The sequence below is a fragment of the Branchiostoma floridae genome, chromosome 11, assembly GCF_000003815.2.
Source record: "Branchiostoma floridae strain S238N-H82 chromosome 11, Bfl_VNyyK, whole genome shotgun sequence".
In the NCBI taxonomy this organism is placed as follows: Eukaryota; Metazoa; Chordata; class Leptocardii; order Amphioxiformes; family Branchiostomatidae; genus Branchiostoma; species Branchiostoma floridae.
Window position 1 is genome coordinate 16746287 of NC_049989.1, and position 18270 is coordinate 16764556.

General features: G+C 38.2%; 3 protein-coding genes across 3 annotated transcripts in view; all 3 read right to left on the reverse strand.

Annotated features, from left to right (window-relative positions):
* Positions 1-1654: 1654 nt before the first annotated feature.
* Positions 1655-3598, reverse strand: LOC118426253 (signal peptide, CUB and EGF-like domain-containing protein 2). The gene is made up of 4 exons (XM_035835528.1): positions 3393-3598; positions 2688-2810; positions 2002-2124; positions 1655-1668 (listed from the first exon to the last, which is right to left on the reverse strand). Exons 1-4 carry the CDS (start codon positions 3547-3549, stop codon positions 1655-1657), a joined length of 417 nt encoding a protein of 138 aa, XP_035691421.1. The 5' UTR covers positions 3550-3598.
* A 1712-nt stretch (positions 3599-5310) lies between these two features.
* Positions 5311-18270, reverse strand: part of LOC118426254 (CUB and sushi domain-containing protein 1-like) — a 28837-nt gene continuing 15877 nt past the window's right edge. Inside the window, exons 16-19 of the mRNA XM_035835529.1 lie at positions 15428-15598; positions 6693-6866; positions 5999-6169; positions 5311-5492 (exon numbers count right to left, since the gene is read on the reverse strand). Of these exons, the coding sequence (XP_035691422.1) occupies positions 5311-5492; positions 5999-6169; positions 6693-6866; positions 15428-15598 (698 nt within the window). The remainder of the gene's footprint in view (positions 5493-5998; positions 6170-6692; positions 6867-15427; positions 15599-18270) is intronic.
* LOC118426719 lies at positions 13521-14554 on the reverse strand. Its single transcript, XM_035836261.1, has one exon. The coding sequence runs from the start codon at positions 14387-14389 to the stop codon at positions 13721-13723; it is 669 nt and encodes a 222-aa protein (XP_035692154.1). The 5' UTR covers positions 14390-14554; the 3' UTR covers positions 13521-13720.

An 18270-nucleotide genomic window follows, 5' to 3' on the forward strand; every position in this document is an offset into this window, starting at 1 on the left:
ATGGTTTTGCAGTAGTAAACAGAATTTTGCTGATCAGAGCCAGGTGGTCTAAGACTTTACAATGTGCAGAGAGAGTGTTGTATGTTCCAGTAATGGAGATTAAGATTTCTCCCTTGTGTCCGGTATTATTATGGTGTAACATGGCGAACGGCGTTCCGAGGATCACCTACCGTATTAACAAGTTTTATTGAGTACCGCGTTAGGTTTTGCTCTAATTTAGAAGGTTAAAGTATATTCATAAGTTGACGGCATTAGTCTGTATTTGCGAGTTCCCTGAGTTACTAGCCTAAGGTTACGTTTGTGTTATAGAATGGTAACGTATATCCAGAGGAAGAAGATGTCTCATAGCGTCGTTGAAGGCATTGCAGTGTTTTAGAGTAACCGTTTAGAGTATTAATCGTTTGGTAATATGTTCATAGTTAGTGGGGCGGTGGTGTTTTCTTGATTATTCGTTTTTAAGTGTGTCTATGATATTATTTCTTTTCTTTTAGCGGTTTGGCCTTTTAGTTTGGTGTTTTCTCCGAAAAAGTTTTACTTGATTAAACTTTTTCCTTTTTCTGCCAAACCGTGTCTTTGTTTGAGTTTGTCCGATAATTTGAGAAAAATTTCATCTTGTAATTTTTATTAATTGATCGCAAACTGTATCTGTTTTTGTGCGGCCCGTTTGCCCTTTGACCCGGAACACGTGAGATTGACGTCACTTGAAGTTTGCTGGGCAGGCGGGTAGCACGGTTCTTCTCTTCTCCCTTTTCACCCTCCACCACCCCTTTCTCCGCCAGATGTTATTGTAGGTTAAGAATTTTATCATAATTGTTGATGTAGTATTAGTGCTGTGTTTTCTCCGAAAAAGTTTTACTTGATTAAACTTTTTCCTTTTTCTGCCAAACCGTGTCTTTGTTTGAGTTTGTCCGATAATTATACAGGTATCTTTTACCAAGTTGGCTACTATATCCATGGCTTCAATATTGATGTCACTTTTAAAACTATCCAACAAGTTTCACTTCCACAACTTCAGTCATGGCTACCTCACTAGTGTCACTTCCACAACGAAAATCATTGGGACACAAGTTCATACAACACAATTATTAACCTATTTGCCCATATTGGTACTTAATGGTAATGTTGACCATCCCTACCGAAGAAAAGAAAATTGGGGGTAAGAAATCAGGCGAATATTAATGACCACTGGAAGAATAGCTGGCAACATAATGTTGTAATAGCTAAAAGTGGATCTGAATAAAGTCAAGTCAAGCCAATCGTGCTGATGTCATCAACAAAAGATACTTGCTGTGGCCTAAGGTGACGAAACCAAGACTTGCGTACCGTCACAGAAAAAGCCGTTGCCGTTCAGTAAGTACCCGGTACCACAGGAACAGAAAAAACTGCCCATGGTGTTTGTACAAGTCTGATCGCAGCCGGCGTTTGCATGGAAACATTCGTCTTTATCTGCAAAAAAAAATATTTAACAATAATGATGCCATTTGCATATCAATGTACTTGTATATTTTTCGGTACGTTTAGTGATCGTTCACGGTTCTGTAGAATCTTGTCCTCCTTTTAGGTAAAATTTCTGTTATCAAAATATTCTGTGGATTTGTCTGCTTTTATATATTTTGTTTCATACTTTTATTAATTAGCAAAAAAGATATAGAAATTAGGCAACACAAACTGCATAAACACAGGGGGGAAGTGGGGAAACTTATTTTCTGTTAGCACCATACCTTGATAAATGTATAGTAATATATTTTAATGACAAATGAGTTTAATGAGTTTTATGGGTTTAAATAGTTTAATGACTAACTGTTGTTTCTGGTTTTTGCTTTGATTTAGTGGTTTTTACATATGTTTGTTTATGTACTTTTAGCTGCTTTTTTCATTGTTTGCTTTTCAAAAATTAACAAATAATTATTGGCCTAAATGTAAATACATAATGGTTATTACCAAGCTAATATATCAGCAGAAATGTAAGCATAAAACTGTTTTCAATGAGACTATCCTCACCGCAACAAGCGAAACCATCAGCACTTAATTCGTAACCAATCATGCAGGAGCACTGGAAGCTTCCGATCACGTTGTGACAATTATGTTGACATCCACCGTTTCCAAAGTTACATTCATTGATGTCTGGAAAGAAATGGACACAAGAAAATGAAACATTTTGACTTGCTATTTAGACTTAAATGCTTGCAATAGTACATAGTTCATCTGCCATGTATATATGTTACCATACACTGTACCATTGGAAAATTGTAGTCACCCAAACAACAGCTGTATTCAAAATAACGATCTCTGAATGATATCAAGGCCTAACCTCCAATCAGATCCTACGATGGCATGAGATAGTGCTAAACTATCCAAGGGGTGAGGTAGGAGCTAAGAGGTGTACATTTGCCATGTAGTCAAGCACACTCCAAAGCCGGCTTCACTCCTGTGCCAGCTTTTGATACTATCTTATGCTACCGTAAGATCTGCTTGGAGATTAATCAAGGCCGATGTAATCTTTAGACGTAAATGTCAATAAAATGTGCAAACCTAGTGATAACGGTTTGTTCTCATGCTATTTAAACGTCTTACCATTTCCAAACTTACGTAAACCAGAATGAGTAACTACTACCTGGCGTATCATATCACCTTGAAGAATAACCTTCATCGGCGATATCATTTGCACATAAACATTACAAATTTACCATCACAAGAAAATCTGTCTTCGTTCAGGGTGAAGCCAGCTACGCAGGAACAATAAAATGAACCGGCGGTGTTGGTACACGCATGGTCACAGCCACCATTTGCGTTTAAGCATTCATCAATGTCTGCATTATAGAAAAAGAGAAAAATGAAAAAGAAAAAAAGTTAAAGTCACGTTCGTACAAAAAGGTGAAAAATATTGGAGGTCAGCAGCCACCAGCGCATTGCTCCGACTGTCAAAAAGATTTTAGACTATATGTACATAAAGGAGTCATAAACAAACCATCATGGAATAGGTAAGAGCTTTAAATTTACTTCTGGAACATTTGTAACTTACCTCTATACATGTCACAAAATAACTCATTTTCTTGGTTGTCAAACACAAAACAAAAATGGTAATTGGAATTAATAACACATTAAAACTATGACTAAAAACATTCTTCCTTTTGGGGGGAAGCGTGGGCTCTCATATTTCTAACAATAAAAACAAAACATGCTTCCATTTACAAAACATGTGCAATACCTGCACATGTATATATTACAGTAAATTTGAAGGGAAATTTAATATGAGAACACGCAAACACACACTCGCATTAAACTTATTACTCGTCCGCGGACGAACATACAAACAACCTCCTTCACACAGGCTGAAAAGGATTAAGAGTAAGCCTTGGAATATCATCTTGAAATGTTTGTGAATAACCTACCGCTGCAGGAAGGGACATTTCTGCTCCAGGACCGATCTGCCTGACAGGTGGAACTGGGATCTCCGATCAGATCATATCCTACGTCACACGTGAAGACCACCGTGTCCATGTAGAAGTTGGTGCCACTCAAACCACCATTTATTGGAGGCAGCAACATCGGACATTCAATACCTATTATGAAAATAAAGGTTCCGTGGCTTCGTTATAAAGGTAAACTACACAACTGGTGATATCTGAAAAGAATATAGTTGTCTAGACGTAGGTGGTTGGCGAAGGAGTTGTCGCTGAATTGCCGGGGTGGGTGCTCCGAGCGTGACCCGTAACTCAAATGGACCAATATAACTTCCACAATATTCCATTTGTTTCGTTACCATATAGTATCTACATTAAGTTATAAACTATAAAATGTAGTCAAATGAAACCATGGTATTTTGTGCTGTTGAGACCCATTTGTGTGTAATGTTGATGATCTAATTACCTTGCGTCATTTGTTTCATTTGCTCAAAGTTTTGAACACGTATAGACGGAAGTAATATATACTTTAAAGTACATGGATGTGCTTGGGGATTGTATGATTAATCGATAACTATTATATTAACTCACGTAGGCATGTTGGTTCAATCCCAGTCCACGTGCGATGTGCTTGGCATGTCAAACTGACGCTTCCAACCATTTTATATCCAGAATCGCATGTGAATTGTATAACGTCCTGGTACAAATTGAAGCCAGTCATCGTTCCGTTCACAGGGGGTGTCAGCATTGGGCACTGCACGCCTAGCGACGGAGTAAAAAAATTACTATAGTGATTAGCATTTTCGCTTCAATGTGAATATCATTATCAGATGACACCTTGTATGACTGCTTTTTAAGTGATCTTAACAAGAAAATGATTATCATTAAAATAATCGTCATGAAAAGAACACAAAAAACAAACAAGATAAGACATCAGGGTGCTAAATAGCATCAAGTTATGCTGACCAGACACCAGAAATATTTTAATGTTTCTGGTATCTGGTAAAACAGAAACACACACACACACGTACACACTAACTCACACACACACACACACACACACACACACACACACACACGTACACACACACACACACACGTACACACTAACTCACACACACACACACACACGCACACGCACACTCACACACGTACACACACACACACACACACACACACACACACTCTCTCTCTCTCTCTCTTTCTCAGGCACACACACACACACACACACACACACACACACAAATACAAAAACACAAATACAAACATACATGCCGACAGAGCCGACCGACACACAACAATCTGTTTTCCACGGAGGTACTTAATACTTTGCAAATTATTATATCGTACGTCTACAGGTCGGTGCTGTATCAGTCCATGTGCGATCTGCCTGACAGGTCAGACTTGCGGTCCCAACCATCTCGTATCCAGTATGGCACGTGAACAGCAGCACGTCTTGGTACAAATTGTTGCCGGTCATTTCACAGTTCTCAGGAGCAGTCAGCACTGGACACTGCACGCCTATAGTAATACAAGACATATTCTTGTCTACAGAACTTTTTTTCATTCCAATTAATAAATCTCCAACTATAAATATAAATACCCGACTACGTTTTAGTATGATTGCAGTATGATTTGATTTGATATTTTGCTCAATCGATATTCACTTTTTCTTTCCTTGCGAATTATGTTTTACATGCTTATACTCAATTCCTACCAAACTAATTAATTCAAAATGTACTTCACATCTATGCGTCGGGTTCACGATAATTTAAGTACGGTAGAGTGGTGATCGGCAGGTTCGTAAGAGATTTATTCATGTACGGAATAAAAGCCTTTTTTACTTTTATTCTTACTATACTACTACGTACTCTATAATTGATTATTGGCTCAGCGATGTTGAAAATTATAACTCACGTGAACATGTTGGAGATATCCAATCCCACGTGCGGTCAGCTTGACAGGTCAAGCTAGCTGTCCCGACACGGTCGTACCCTGAGTTACACGTAAACCGTGCGATGTCCTGGAAAAAATTACCGCCTGTCATAGTACCGTCTGTGGGAGCTGTGAGCAATGGGCACTGGACTCCTAGCATAACGTGAAAAAAATACATTTGTAAATGACTTCATCAGGTTGGCAATTATTCATATAGTATGATTATTTAGGCAGTAACAGGGAGTACTTACATCCAACGTTTCGATGTCTATCAAACGCTATCAGGGTAGAATGACTGGAAAGTACTTCTTGTTGCTACTCGCTGTTACTTATAGCCGATAGACACCTACATCGACTATAACCGTAAGAAGTAGTTTCCAGTCACTCTACACTAAATAGGGTGTCTGATAGACATCGAAACGTTGGAAGTAAGTACGCCCTGGTTGTGCCTAAAGAACCATACCATATGAATAAAAAAATTAAATCATATATAATTTCTCATGAACTGTTTGCAGGATAATATATTTCACAAAAATTGCTCCTTTCGGGAGCAGTAAGCGGCTGACACAGAATGGAATACGATTTCTACTAGTAGATTACATCATGACATGGCTACAGCAGAGAAAGAATTACTTCAAGAACAAAAAGAAATGTCTAACGTGTGCATGTCGGAACGGTAGTAGTCCATGTTCTATCAGCTTGGCATGTTGAAGAAGAACTCCCTACAAGGTCGTATCCGAAATAACACGTGAACTGCACCACGTTTTGGTAAGAATTTGATCCTTCCTTTGCGCCGTTTTCTGGAGCTACCAACACTGGGCACTTCACACCTAGTGAAGAAAAAATTACACACAGTGTTGGCAACATGAAAGAAATTAGTCATTTGTTTCACAATAGAAGATGTTTCACCATAAAAAAATGATGGCAAAATTGATACACGAAAAAAATGTTTTAGAAACTATCAATGATAGCTAGGTACGTAATTGCAAAACAACATACACTTCATTCTACATAAGAGCAGCCGACACTGCCGACACTTAACAGAGACGGGGGCCGATACCGACTGCCAGGCATTTATGATTCGTTACTCGAGTCACGTGTCTCTAAGTCACGTGACCAGAGTAATTGAATCATCACTTGTGATGAAGGTCGACGGAAGTGCGAAAGAAAATTCGAGGTGAGCAAATTTTGTGTTGTATGACAGTTGAAAATCTTCAATAAACAATTGACGACTTAAGCATTTCCAAAATACGGGAGATTTTATTGAACTTGACCCGTCATTGATATTGGCCTATGCTTTACCTAAACCTTTCCACACATTAGATATTATTGACCAATAAAATATCAAATTACGATTGCATGTTGGAGAGTCTGCAGTCCATGTCTTGTCAGCTTGGCATGTTAAAGAAGAACTTCCATCCATTTCGTATCCAGTATCACAAGAGAACCCCACCACGTCCTGATAGAAATAGGATGATCCAGTCTTTTCACCGTCTGTAGGAGCTGGCAGTAGTGGGCACTGTACGCCTGATAGATATGTATATATATATATATATATTTAAATTAAACTTTATTAAATTGTTCAGCATAATACACAATAGCATATAAATATACAACATTGGAGCACAGTGGAATAAAAAAACATTAACATGAGGAGAGAGAGAGGGGTAACAAGCGTTGATCATTGGTCTGTGATTGACTTAACAGGTGTATCTAAGGGATATCTATCATTGGCATATTGGCAATTTTAGCTTTAAAGTATTTCAAGTTTGGTTTCAAATCTTTCAAAAAACAGGTGTAAATTACATATTTGGCAATAAGGATACAATGTAACAGCTTGTTGTCTCTATATGTTTCAGATATTTCATATATAATCAAGTTCTCATCTATGTTCAGATCTTGCTGTGTTTTGATTTTCCACCATGTACAAAAGTGTTTCCAGAAAAGTACAACTTCATAACAATATACAAAAAGATGCTCAATAGTGTGTCCTTCATTACAGTTGCTGCATTTGTTGCTTTGTTTGATGTTAACTTTTTGTAGCCAGTTGTTTGTCGCAAGATACCGGTGTAGAATCTTTTACTGAAAACATTGTAATTTTGTGTCTTTTGTTACAACAAAGGCATTGGTATATGCATTTTCAATGTTACCGCTTCCTATTTTTTGTATAATGTTGTTATCTTGCCCTGGTGATACAAATTGTTTTTGTATCAGAATATCATATATTTGCTTACATGTAAGGGTATGAGGGTCTATCTTATAATGTATGATGTCTCCAGGATTACATTTTCTTCTATCTTTTCTAACTACTTCTTTCCATTTCTGTGGTATGGCTGTTTTGAGTGAGTTGTATTTTAATACCTGACATGGATTGATTTCTATACCATATGTATTGTATAGATCAGTTATACTATAAAAGGTTCCATTGTTTTTTAACAAATCATTGAAATATATAATGCCTGCATTAGCCCATGTTTTATAGTATACAGATGATGTTCCAATTACAATGTATCTATTATTCCATATAATTTGCGAGCAGATCTGTCTGTGTGAGAGTGGTTCATGCTGTATTACTTCTTCCCAAGAGGATATGACATCTTTATAGAACAGTGGTAGGTTGGACAAGTCTAGCAGTTTACATGAAAAATTACATTTGAATAATAAGAAACCTCCCCATTTTGAGAAGAGACTTTCTTTTTCCCTTAGTGGGTCTGTAATAAGCCTTCTTACCCATGTTGCCTTTATTGCTTTATTCTTGGTGACAAAGTTTACCATCTTTAGTCCTCCTTGGGATATTTTCCCAATCAGAGTTTTCATTTTAACCTTGGGAGGTTTGTTTTGCCACACATATTGAAATATATAATCATTTACTTGTTTTATAAAGGTTGGTGGTGCATGTAAAACTGAACAATTATAAACAAGCTTGGGGATACCTAGTGTCTTGATAATTAAAATTCTGCCTATAATGGTAAGATTTCTACTTTTCCATACATTGCATAGTTTTTTCATCTTTGTTAAGTTGTTGTCAAAATCCTTATTGTAACATATATCTTTATTGTGTCCAAAATGCGTGCCTAGGGCTTTTATGGGTGTGCAGGGCCAGCGTGTTGGTAGTGGTTTGTCTTCTCTAGTTTTGTTAGGACCCACCCACAGAGCATCGGTTTTCTTAGGGTTTAATTCTAATCCACTACATCTTTTAAACAAGTGTAAAGTATCTAGAAGTCTGCCTGCAGAGTCCACATCTGCTAGAAGGGAAGTCATATCATCTGCGTACATGGATATTTTATGAGTTTTGCCATAAACCTCTAGTCCTCGAATATTAGAGTCAGATCTGATTTTGCATGCAAGTACTTCTAGCCCGATAATGAGTAGAGTGGAAGATAGGGGGTCGCCCTGTCTCACTCCTCTCTGTACATTGAACCATGGGGAACTGTAACCATTGTTAACCACGCAACTTTTTATGTTATTATATAGAAGCTTCACCCATCCAATCATATCTTCACCAAAGTTCATAGTTTTCAGTGCTTTGATAATAAATGATATTTCAACACTGTCGTAAGCTTTTTAGGAATCTAAAAACATGATCAATCCTGCGTTGTTTTCATTATCACAAAAATCTATAGTATCCCATATGCGTCTTATATTGCTACCTATGTATCTTTGTTTTATAAAGCCGGTCTGATCTTCATGTATTATCACTGGAAGGAAGGGTTCTATTCGTAATGTAAGTGCCTTGCTTATAATTTTGTAATCAACATTGAGTAAGCTAATTGGTCGCCAATTATCCAATGTACTTAGATCTGTTTCTTTTTTTGGAATGAGTCTAATAACTCCTCGTCTTTGGGACATAGGTAAAAGACCGGTAACAAAAGCGTGGTTGGTAGCATTAGTGAGATTATGTTTTATTAGCTCCCAAAATTTTTAATAGAACTCAACTGTGATCCCATCACATCCTGGTGCTTTATTTTTATTTTTGTGGAGATGCTCTACTCTGTTTTGCTAAGACCTGACCCTGCTACTCCATGCATTGCCCTCATTTCAATATTATAATGACCTACTTTAATATTGAAATGAAGAAGGTGCTACTAAGAACTCGTAAATATGCAATAGGCATAGTGATAATTGGCCTAGAGTTCCCCACCCTTCTTTTGCATTTGTTTACGCACTAATTTCGCACCCCCACCCACGGCCCTGTTGCAGTATTAGAGGCATGCAAGTAATACACATTTGTAACCCTTTGAGGAAAGTGGAGAAAAGGAGATGTCATTATCTTATAACCCCATTTCATTAGGGCGGCGCTCTGGCCGCGCTCTCTCTCTCCGACCTGCAATTTGACATATCGCTCAAGGAATTGTATAGAAAAGAAACTAATCTTTTTTACCCTTTGTACGTTTTGTTGTCTTCTTGGTCACACTTATACGTTTTGTAAGATATACCATGTGAGAAATCAAAGGTTACACCCTACAGTATTTAGGTCGCAGTGAGAGCACAGCGTGATCGCAGTCTAATGGTAGGGGGCCTTTAGTAAGGAATAAAAACTTCAGACATGTACAAGTCTCTACCAGACTGAATACACAGACGAAAGTAATGGGAGAATAACCCTAGTATGGACTCTTCTGGCCAATTATTATTGTTTGTTTTTGTTTTTGCCAAATTTACATAGGACGGTGATAGACATTTCAGATTAGAAGAAAAAAATAGCCACAAAGTGTACTTCCGACACCACCCTCCCACAAACTCTGCTGAAAGTATAGTTTCTAGCCTACTATAAATACCAAAATGCCACCAAGAAATGGTTCAGCTCGCCCCGGCGGGGGTCGTCTAGGCGCAGTCGGCTGAATGCTTCTCCCTACACAATTTTGGACCTTCCAATTTGACTGTGTGTGCGTGATTGATTGTATGTGTGCAGTGTATACATGTTAGATTTTAAAAAAAACAGCCATTTTCTCTTCAAATACTCCTGGACCAGTGTTTGAAAATCTGTTTGAAAAACCCAAGCTGACTATTACCACAGCCCAAGCTGACTGTCTGGCATGCCAGGTAAAGGTGTGACAAGCTCCATTGTTCTCCTAGGGTAGTCTGGTACCCTGCTGTAGGAGACTAAGTCAACAAATGTTTAAAACAAAAGCGTTTAGAGAGACTTCCACCTAATTTTGCTCTTGTAGTAAGCCAAGGTCACGCGCCGATGTTGTACGTGTAGGGTTTGTTTATTTCGGGTGAAGCAATTCAACCGGGCAGTATTTGAAGCTTTTAGGCACCACAGATTTCCGACTCTTAAAAAATCATTTGTGTGATATAGTTCTAACAGACAAAGGGGAATCGCATAGTTTGATGAACATGTCTATCTATTCTGACTCTTACCTGGTGCTTCCACAAAGGGAGGGCCATAGGGGAAAAGTATAGACAAGTCTGGATCCCAATCATAGTCATTTCAGAAGTCGGGTCAATCTCCGAACAAAAGCCACCTAGGAGTGTGTTTGACTCCGGTAGCCAAACACACTCCTAGGCCGGCTTTACTCCTCTGGCAGCTTTTGATACTACATGTGTATCTTATGCTACCGTAGGATCTGCTTGGAGCTTTTTGTTTGAGTTTTCTCGAGTTGTACACTTTTAGCAGTTTTTACCACGGATGTTAAACAACATCCTTGTTTATTCAGGCCACATAGCACTGAATGGTAAATACCCATACTTTGTTAGAAACCGGTCTTAGGTTGCGGTGTTTGTATTTCCTATTGTGTTATTTTGTAGTTGTTTTGTCGGCCATATTGAACATGTGATTTGTTTTATAAAAGCAGGAACCTCGAGAAAGTCCTTGTGTTTTTTGGATAGTGAATTTTGTGCACTGCTGTTTAATTTGTGGAAGCCAAGACGGCATTTCCTACATTGTGGAGCATATTTGAACATATATTCGTACTAGTAGGTTATAGACAGGTTGAACCTTTTTGATTTGCAATATGCCGAGTTGAGTTTCCATCTTCTAAAATAGTACATGAAAACACCTGTAAAGATTTTAGTTTCCTTTGTTGTTAACTTCTTTTTTAAAGCTAACATGGTTCTAGATAGTTTTCTCATTTTCTTGTCGCAAGGAATTATTCCAAAGTGCTTTATTTTGGTTAGACAAAGGAATTGCGACCAGACTTTTCTGGCCATGAGTCATGAACTGACCAATCAAAGTGTCCTTGACTGCATTCTATGCATAATTAAAGATGAATACAGGTAATTACTTTGGGCCGAGGCGCTAAAAACAATTAGTCTATTGATATTAATGCTCCTGTCAACATGATGGATTGGGTTGTCAAATTGATTGATTAGCTAAACACAGGAAAACTACAAAATTCAAGCATGTAAACTTTAAAGGTAAGGACTAGCTTGTTTATCAAAACCTATCAAGTCAAAATGGCATGGAAAGAATGCAGAACAAGTGTGTTTGCATGAATAGCTTTCTGGAAAATCAATTTTACCATAAGAAAGTTAGATATTGACAGTTAAATTCACAGGTAACACCCAAAATTTTATCAAAATTTACAAACTTTTATTAATTTCATGTAATCTGAAGTGCATTTTTATACTCAGTAAAGCTATTCGAAAAGTATACAGCCGTCTCTACATCCTGTAAAAAAATTGTTACTTTTGGCCATCTGCAAAAAGTTGGTCTCGGGCAATATTTGTCAAAATCAGAAGAGTAAATGTATTAATATATTGTAGAAATATTATGGTAATTATCGTTTAGTCTGATACATAATTGGAATGAGCAGTATCTCTTCTCCACTTCTGCCAAATTATAAGCTATTTGGCCTCATAAAACTTGAGATAATGACATTTTTTCTACCAAACCCCCAATACCCTCTGTTTTGGTCTTAGTCACACCTTAGCAAAACAGAGTAATGCTTTTTTAAGTTCAAGTTCACTAATCTTCCCTTCAAAACTAGTCTTATCATCCTCATTAAGTCTTTTAATTTCCTTGTTTTTAAAGAAACAGTCAAATTCCCTCTTATCTGGGTCACATTCATCAGTAGTGTATAGTTTTTGATAGTACTCTGCTTCTTTATTTATAATTTCTTTGGGGTCTGTTATCATGGATCCATCCTCTGACATAAGTGAGGTAATGACCTTTTCTTGAAAGTTTCGCTTCTCTAAGTTGAAGTATTTTGTGCTTTTTTCTCCTTCTTCATACCATTTACATCTGCTTCTTATTATTGCCCCTCTGGTTTTCATATTTTGTATGTTGTCTAATTGTTCTTTTATTTCCTGTATTAGAATTTGGTTATTCGGATCATTATTTTCATCATTTTCTTTAATTAAACGGTTGAGTGTATTTTCTAATTCTTGTTCTTCATTTCTTCTGGATTGTGCTTTTCTCTTTGAATATCTTATGCAGAAAGTTCTGATCTCCATTTTTAAGACTTCCTATTTCAGTAGTCTAGTCTACACTTAACAGATGTTGACTCATTTTGCCATGTATACTGTCTAATATTAGGGTTCTTTTTTCTCCATATATCAGTTAGGTTAAAGGATTTTAGTATCGAGTTCACTTCTTTGATGGCTTTGTCCTTCTCATTTATAGGTCTTCCACCTATTTTGTCCATCTCTGTGAGAGATACATTGCAATCACCACCAACTATGATTGTTCCATTTGCATGTTCTTGTAACAAATTATTTATCTTCTTAAAAAATATTTCTTGCTCTTTTGCCTTGTTCGGTGAGTATAAATTTGTTACACATAAGTCTGAGTCATTCATTTTGTGTTTGCAATTATGTATCTCCCATCTTCATCAGCTTCTCTGTTTTCAATTTTGATACTTAACTTTGGATTAAAAAGAATCATAACTCCCTTACTATGTGATGAGCCATGGCTGTACAATATTTGCCCTCCCCATTCTGTAGTCCATTGCTTTTCGTTTTCTTTGACTGAAAATGTTTCTTGCAGAAAAGCTATGTCTACATTTTTGTCAGGTATCCACCTGAATATTTTCCTTCTTTTGAATTGATTATTTATCCCTCTTACATTTAGTGTTACGAATGTTATTCGAGTATTTTGCATTGTGTTTGTAGTAGGAATCTTTCCTTCCCCTTCTCTCTTTGACCTGGTAGGTATGAGTTAACCATAATGATTGTGTAGGCAAAATAACACAAGTACATTGTAAAAATAATAACTAAAACTAATAATGATAGTAACCTGACGTTAGATAGCACTGGGCACGAGTCAGAATCCATGGTTTGAGACAATTACACACAAACAAGAGCTTACCTAGCAGATTAAAACAAAGAAAGTTCAGTTCTGATACTGTCTGAACTGACCCTATACGTTGCATTACGTACATTCTGTTCTTGTTCTAAGTTTTTCAAATGCCAGCAGACTCGCGTGTGCGGTCTGAGATGACTCATTTGTCAAACCTAATGTAAGCTAACTGTCCTCTCTCTCTAGCTGCACGTAGAGCCGGCTGGAGCTCCTTTCTCTTCCTTCTAACTCTATCGGAGAAGTCTTCATTCACATAGATTGAAGTCCCTTTCAGCATTTTGGCTTTCCCGAGGATGGTTTGTTTGTCCTTATAGCGGAGGAACTTTGCGACGATTGGACGTGGCCTCTCTCCTGGCTTTCCATTTCTGTGTGCCCTCTCAATCTCAATATGGACTGGGTTTATGTGCAGCTTCTTCTTGATCACGTCCTTAACTTTCATCTCAGCTTGCTCCCACGTTTCCCCTTTCTCTTCTTTGATGCCATCAAAGATCAGATTATTTCGTCTTGATTGGTTTTCGATGTAATCTAGTTTTTCGGTGAGACCTGTGGACACGTCGTCGTTGCGCGATGCAATATCCTGTTCTAACTGCTTTATCTTCTTCAAATTGCTATCCTTGTCGGCCTTCAGATCTTTCAGTTCATCTTGGGAAAACTGTAAGCTGGATTTCAAATCCTGCATTTCTCGCACTAGGTTGTCCATTCTTTGGTTAGTAGAGTCAGTACTTATTTGCACGAAAGATCGAAAGTTCTGTTCCTGTCTGTCTAAAAGGTCCTTGTAGTATAGTTTCTGTTGGTCTAACAGTTCCTTCATGAAAGTGACACTCACAAATTCTTCATCAGGATTGGTATTGTTCCTGATAGATATATTATTATGAGGATAAAAAGTTATTTTAGACCTTGTATCATCCGGGTAGTAGTTCGTTACTATGTTCACGTCAGCAAATAGCAGAAACGTGACTGTATAGTGTATTTAGTCAAGGCGGTTAACGTTCAAAAAGGCGGAGCGAAAAGCGACTGTGTTACAGGGCATCATCCGGGTAGTAGCTCGCTACTATTGTCGCGTCAGCAAATAGCAGAGAAGCGACCATATAAAGTATCTTATCAAGGCGGGTGGTTGAAAAGGGGGAAAAAAAGTCGGAGCGAAAAGCGACTGTGTGTAGTGCACAATAAACGTCAAAGCTACATGTAACTAACGGATGGTACTCGGGATCTTAGAATCTGCAGCCGAACAGACTAACAGGGCCCTAAGATTGGGCCATGAATTACCTGGACATTAACAGTATATTGACATTTCAACAAACTTTTTCAACTATTTGTTTTTGCCATCAATACATTGAAAATACATTGCATACAGAGAGATATTAAATGATCTGAGGGGGTGTTGTAATACTACACATGACACTAAATAAAAGGTCTATAGTCTGACAACTATTTCTTTACCTTACCAACAGGTCACTAATCCTAAAATTTGGCATTACTGCATTCGAAGCAGAATCGTTCAAAGGATTCAATTCGCCGATTACTCGAATAAAAAGGTATCATACCACAATTTCCAATTAATTTTCATCAATTTCCATTTATTTCCATTTCTTTCATTTTGATTGTTCTTCGAGTTATATCATGCTTACGTTGTGTAATTGTTGTTCTTTACTTTACCATTTTTAAGCTAAGTTGTGTTAATTTTTGTTAGTTCTCGCTTTGTCACCATTTATGTTTTTTGATATCGTATCGATTACCATTATGCTGTATGTATGTGTGGGGTTGCCCCCAAGGGAACGCTTAAAATGGTGGTATGTAACCCTGGTAAAATGAAAATAAACAAACAAACAACATGAAGAAACTATCCTACGTGTGCATGTTGGGACAGATCCGCTCCACGTGGCATCAACTTGACACGCTAAGGTGGCACTGCCCTCCAGCTCGTACCCGAGAACACATGAGAATATCACCATGTCCTGATAGAAATTAGATCCAGTCATTGCACCGTTCACTGGAGCTGTCAGCATCGGGCACTCCACAGCTGACGGAGTGAAAAGAAAGTTGCATATTCAGGCCCGGAGGAAAAAGTGCACATATGAATACACGTGGACTCATGGAAAATAAAATATGGAAAGCTTGGAACACTATATTCTACCATGTACCAATATAACACTAAATGCATTTATGCATTATGCAATTATACCAAAAAATGCATACAAATATGAATGCTTGGAACACTAAAAACAGTATAATCTACCATGTACCATAACACTATCTGCAGTTATAGTAAACAATGCATACAAATGTGAAAGCTTGGAACATTAAAAATACTATATTCTACCATGTAACATAACAATATCCGCAATTATACTAAACATTGCATACAAATGTGAATCTAAACACTGATTGAATACTCTTTCTGAAGAAATGGACATATAATAACATTGAAACAAATGAAGATATGATTGTGTTAATTCGTTCATTAAAAAAATTCACGGGTTTTAGTGGCAAGTTTGCAGATGTTGACACACTGGCGGTACCAATTCCGTAACTATTTGGGCACCTTTAGACAGATTAGTAGTATAGTAGGAGCACGCTGCGATGATTATTCTGGCGGTGCAAGGTGGTGCAGGTCAGAGGTCAGATATGATGTATTCAGGCGGAGCAGGTCAGAGGTCAGATATAATGTATTCAGGCGCAGGTGAAAGGTCAGATATTATGTATTCCGGCGGAGCAGGTCAGGGGTCAGGTATCATATATTCAGGCGGAGCAAGGTAACTATGGCACCCCACCCCACCCCAAATGAACATCCCCCTCCCCAATCGTGAATGACATGCCCTTATTTGGCCTGGTGAAGTCTCTACGTCACAAAGTAAAAAATAAACAAACATGACAACGACCGTCTGATTTTTCCGTTCTTTTATTCTGTACTTTCAAAAGTCAGCATCTAGCGTGAACTTCTGCTGTTCAGAGGAGGACATCACCCCCATCTTCTGATACTCTCCCACCTTCTTCTCAAAGAAGTTGGTCTTTCCCTCAAGAGAAATGTTCTCCATGAAGTCAAAGGGGTTCTCGCTGTTGTAAAGCTTACTACACATGAGTTCTCCCAGCAGCCTATCTGCGACAAACTCGATGTACTGCTTCATCAGGTCTTAATTCATCCCATTATATTTGTTGTAAGTATGTATATTCTTCATGTACGTACGAACATATACCATTTATATGTACATGCAGTGAAACATTGCTTTGGAGTAACTATACGTGTTGCTCCGGAGTAAAAAAAACTGCTCCGGAGTAAAAATAAACTGCTCCGGAGTAAAATAAACTGCTCCGGAGTAAAATAAACTGCTCCGGAGTAAGAAGAAAACTGCTCCGGAGTAAGAAGAAAACTGCTCCGGAGTAAAAAAACACTGCTCCGGAGTAAGTGAGTAAGTATATTTGTTGTAAGTAAGTATATTTGCCATGTACGTACGAACATATACCATCTATATGTACATGCAGTGCATCATTGCTTTGGAGTAGCTATACGTGTTGCTCCGGAGTAAAATAAACTGCTCCGGAGTAAGAAGAAAACTACTCCGGAGTAAAAAAAACACTGCTCCGGAGTAAGTGAGTAAGTATATTTGTTGTAAGTAAGTATATTTGCCATGTACGTACGAACATATACCATCTATATGTACATGCAGTGCATCATTGCTTTGGAGTAGCTATACGTGTTGCTCCGGAGTAAAATAAACTGCTCCGGAGTAAAATAAACTGCTCCGGAGTAAAATAAACTGCTCCGGAGTAAAATAAAACTGCTCCGGAGTAAAATAAACTGCTCCGGAGTAAAATAAAACTGCTCCGGAGTATGCTCCGGAGTAAATGAGTAAGTAGATTTGTTATAGGTAAGCATATTTATCATGTACGTACGGACATATGTCATCTATATGTACATGCAGGAAATCATTGCTTTGTAGTAGCGTTATACGTGTCTGTTATGTAGGCATATATCAACACAACACAACAGACACTTGTGTACGGTGATCATGTTTCTTAACACTTTGCTGTCACTTGACGGCGATCAAAATTGTATTAAGGAATTCATAACCAACACACAAGTCGTCCTACATGTCAAACATGGTATCACATTAGGAAAGAAAAAATTGTACTGTAAGCGATATGGCGACCTCACATTACTTCAGGACGAGGTAACCATATTTTTTCATCAATGTCTGTTCTGGCACCCAGTTCTTGCTGTGTACAATCTCATTACTGTAACGAGGCAATGCAGCGAACTCTATTAGATAAAACTTTTTGCCAGCGCGCTTCTTCTGTTTGATGACACGTTGAGGAACACCGCCTGGCTGGTGAGGTAGTGCGATAGACCAGTCTCGATAGAATGCCCATTCCTCCTCGTCACCGCTGTAGTAGCCGCTGTCGTAGCCGGTACATTCACTTTCATCAGATGAAACCGTCCCGGAGGACACATCTGTCCCTGTATCACTCTCGGAACCACTTTGGTCGCTGTCGGTTTCTTCTGTGGAGTCTCCTTGCTCGGAGCCCATCACAGATTCGGCGTCTGAGACGCTTTCTTCATCTTGTGACACCGTCGAATCCCCATCTTCGGAACCAACCGTATCCGTGTCGTGTTCAGACGACACGTCGGAGTCGTCGAAAACATCGCGCTCCCGGTAAGAGCCCGTCTCGGCATCAACGACGACTTCTCCCGAG

Coding starts and splice junctions, on each gene's coding strand:
- LOC118426253 (XM_035835528.1), bottom strand. CDS start 3,549: ATGTTGCTGCCTCCAATAAATGGTGGTTTGAGTGGCACCAACTTCTAC. Junction 2,811..3,392: donor AAATGTCCCTTCCTGCAGCG/GTAGGTTATTCA, acceptor TCTATAATGCAG/ACATTGATGAATGCTTAAAC. Junction 2,125..2,687: donor AGACAGATTTTCTTGTGATG/GTAAATTTGTAA, acceptor ATTTCTTTCCAG/ACATCAATGAATGTAACTTT.
- LOC118426719 (XM_035836261.1), bottom strand. CDS start 14,389: ATGAAGGAACTGTTAGACCAACAGAAACTATACTACAAGGACCTTTTA.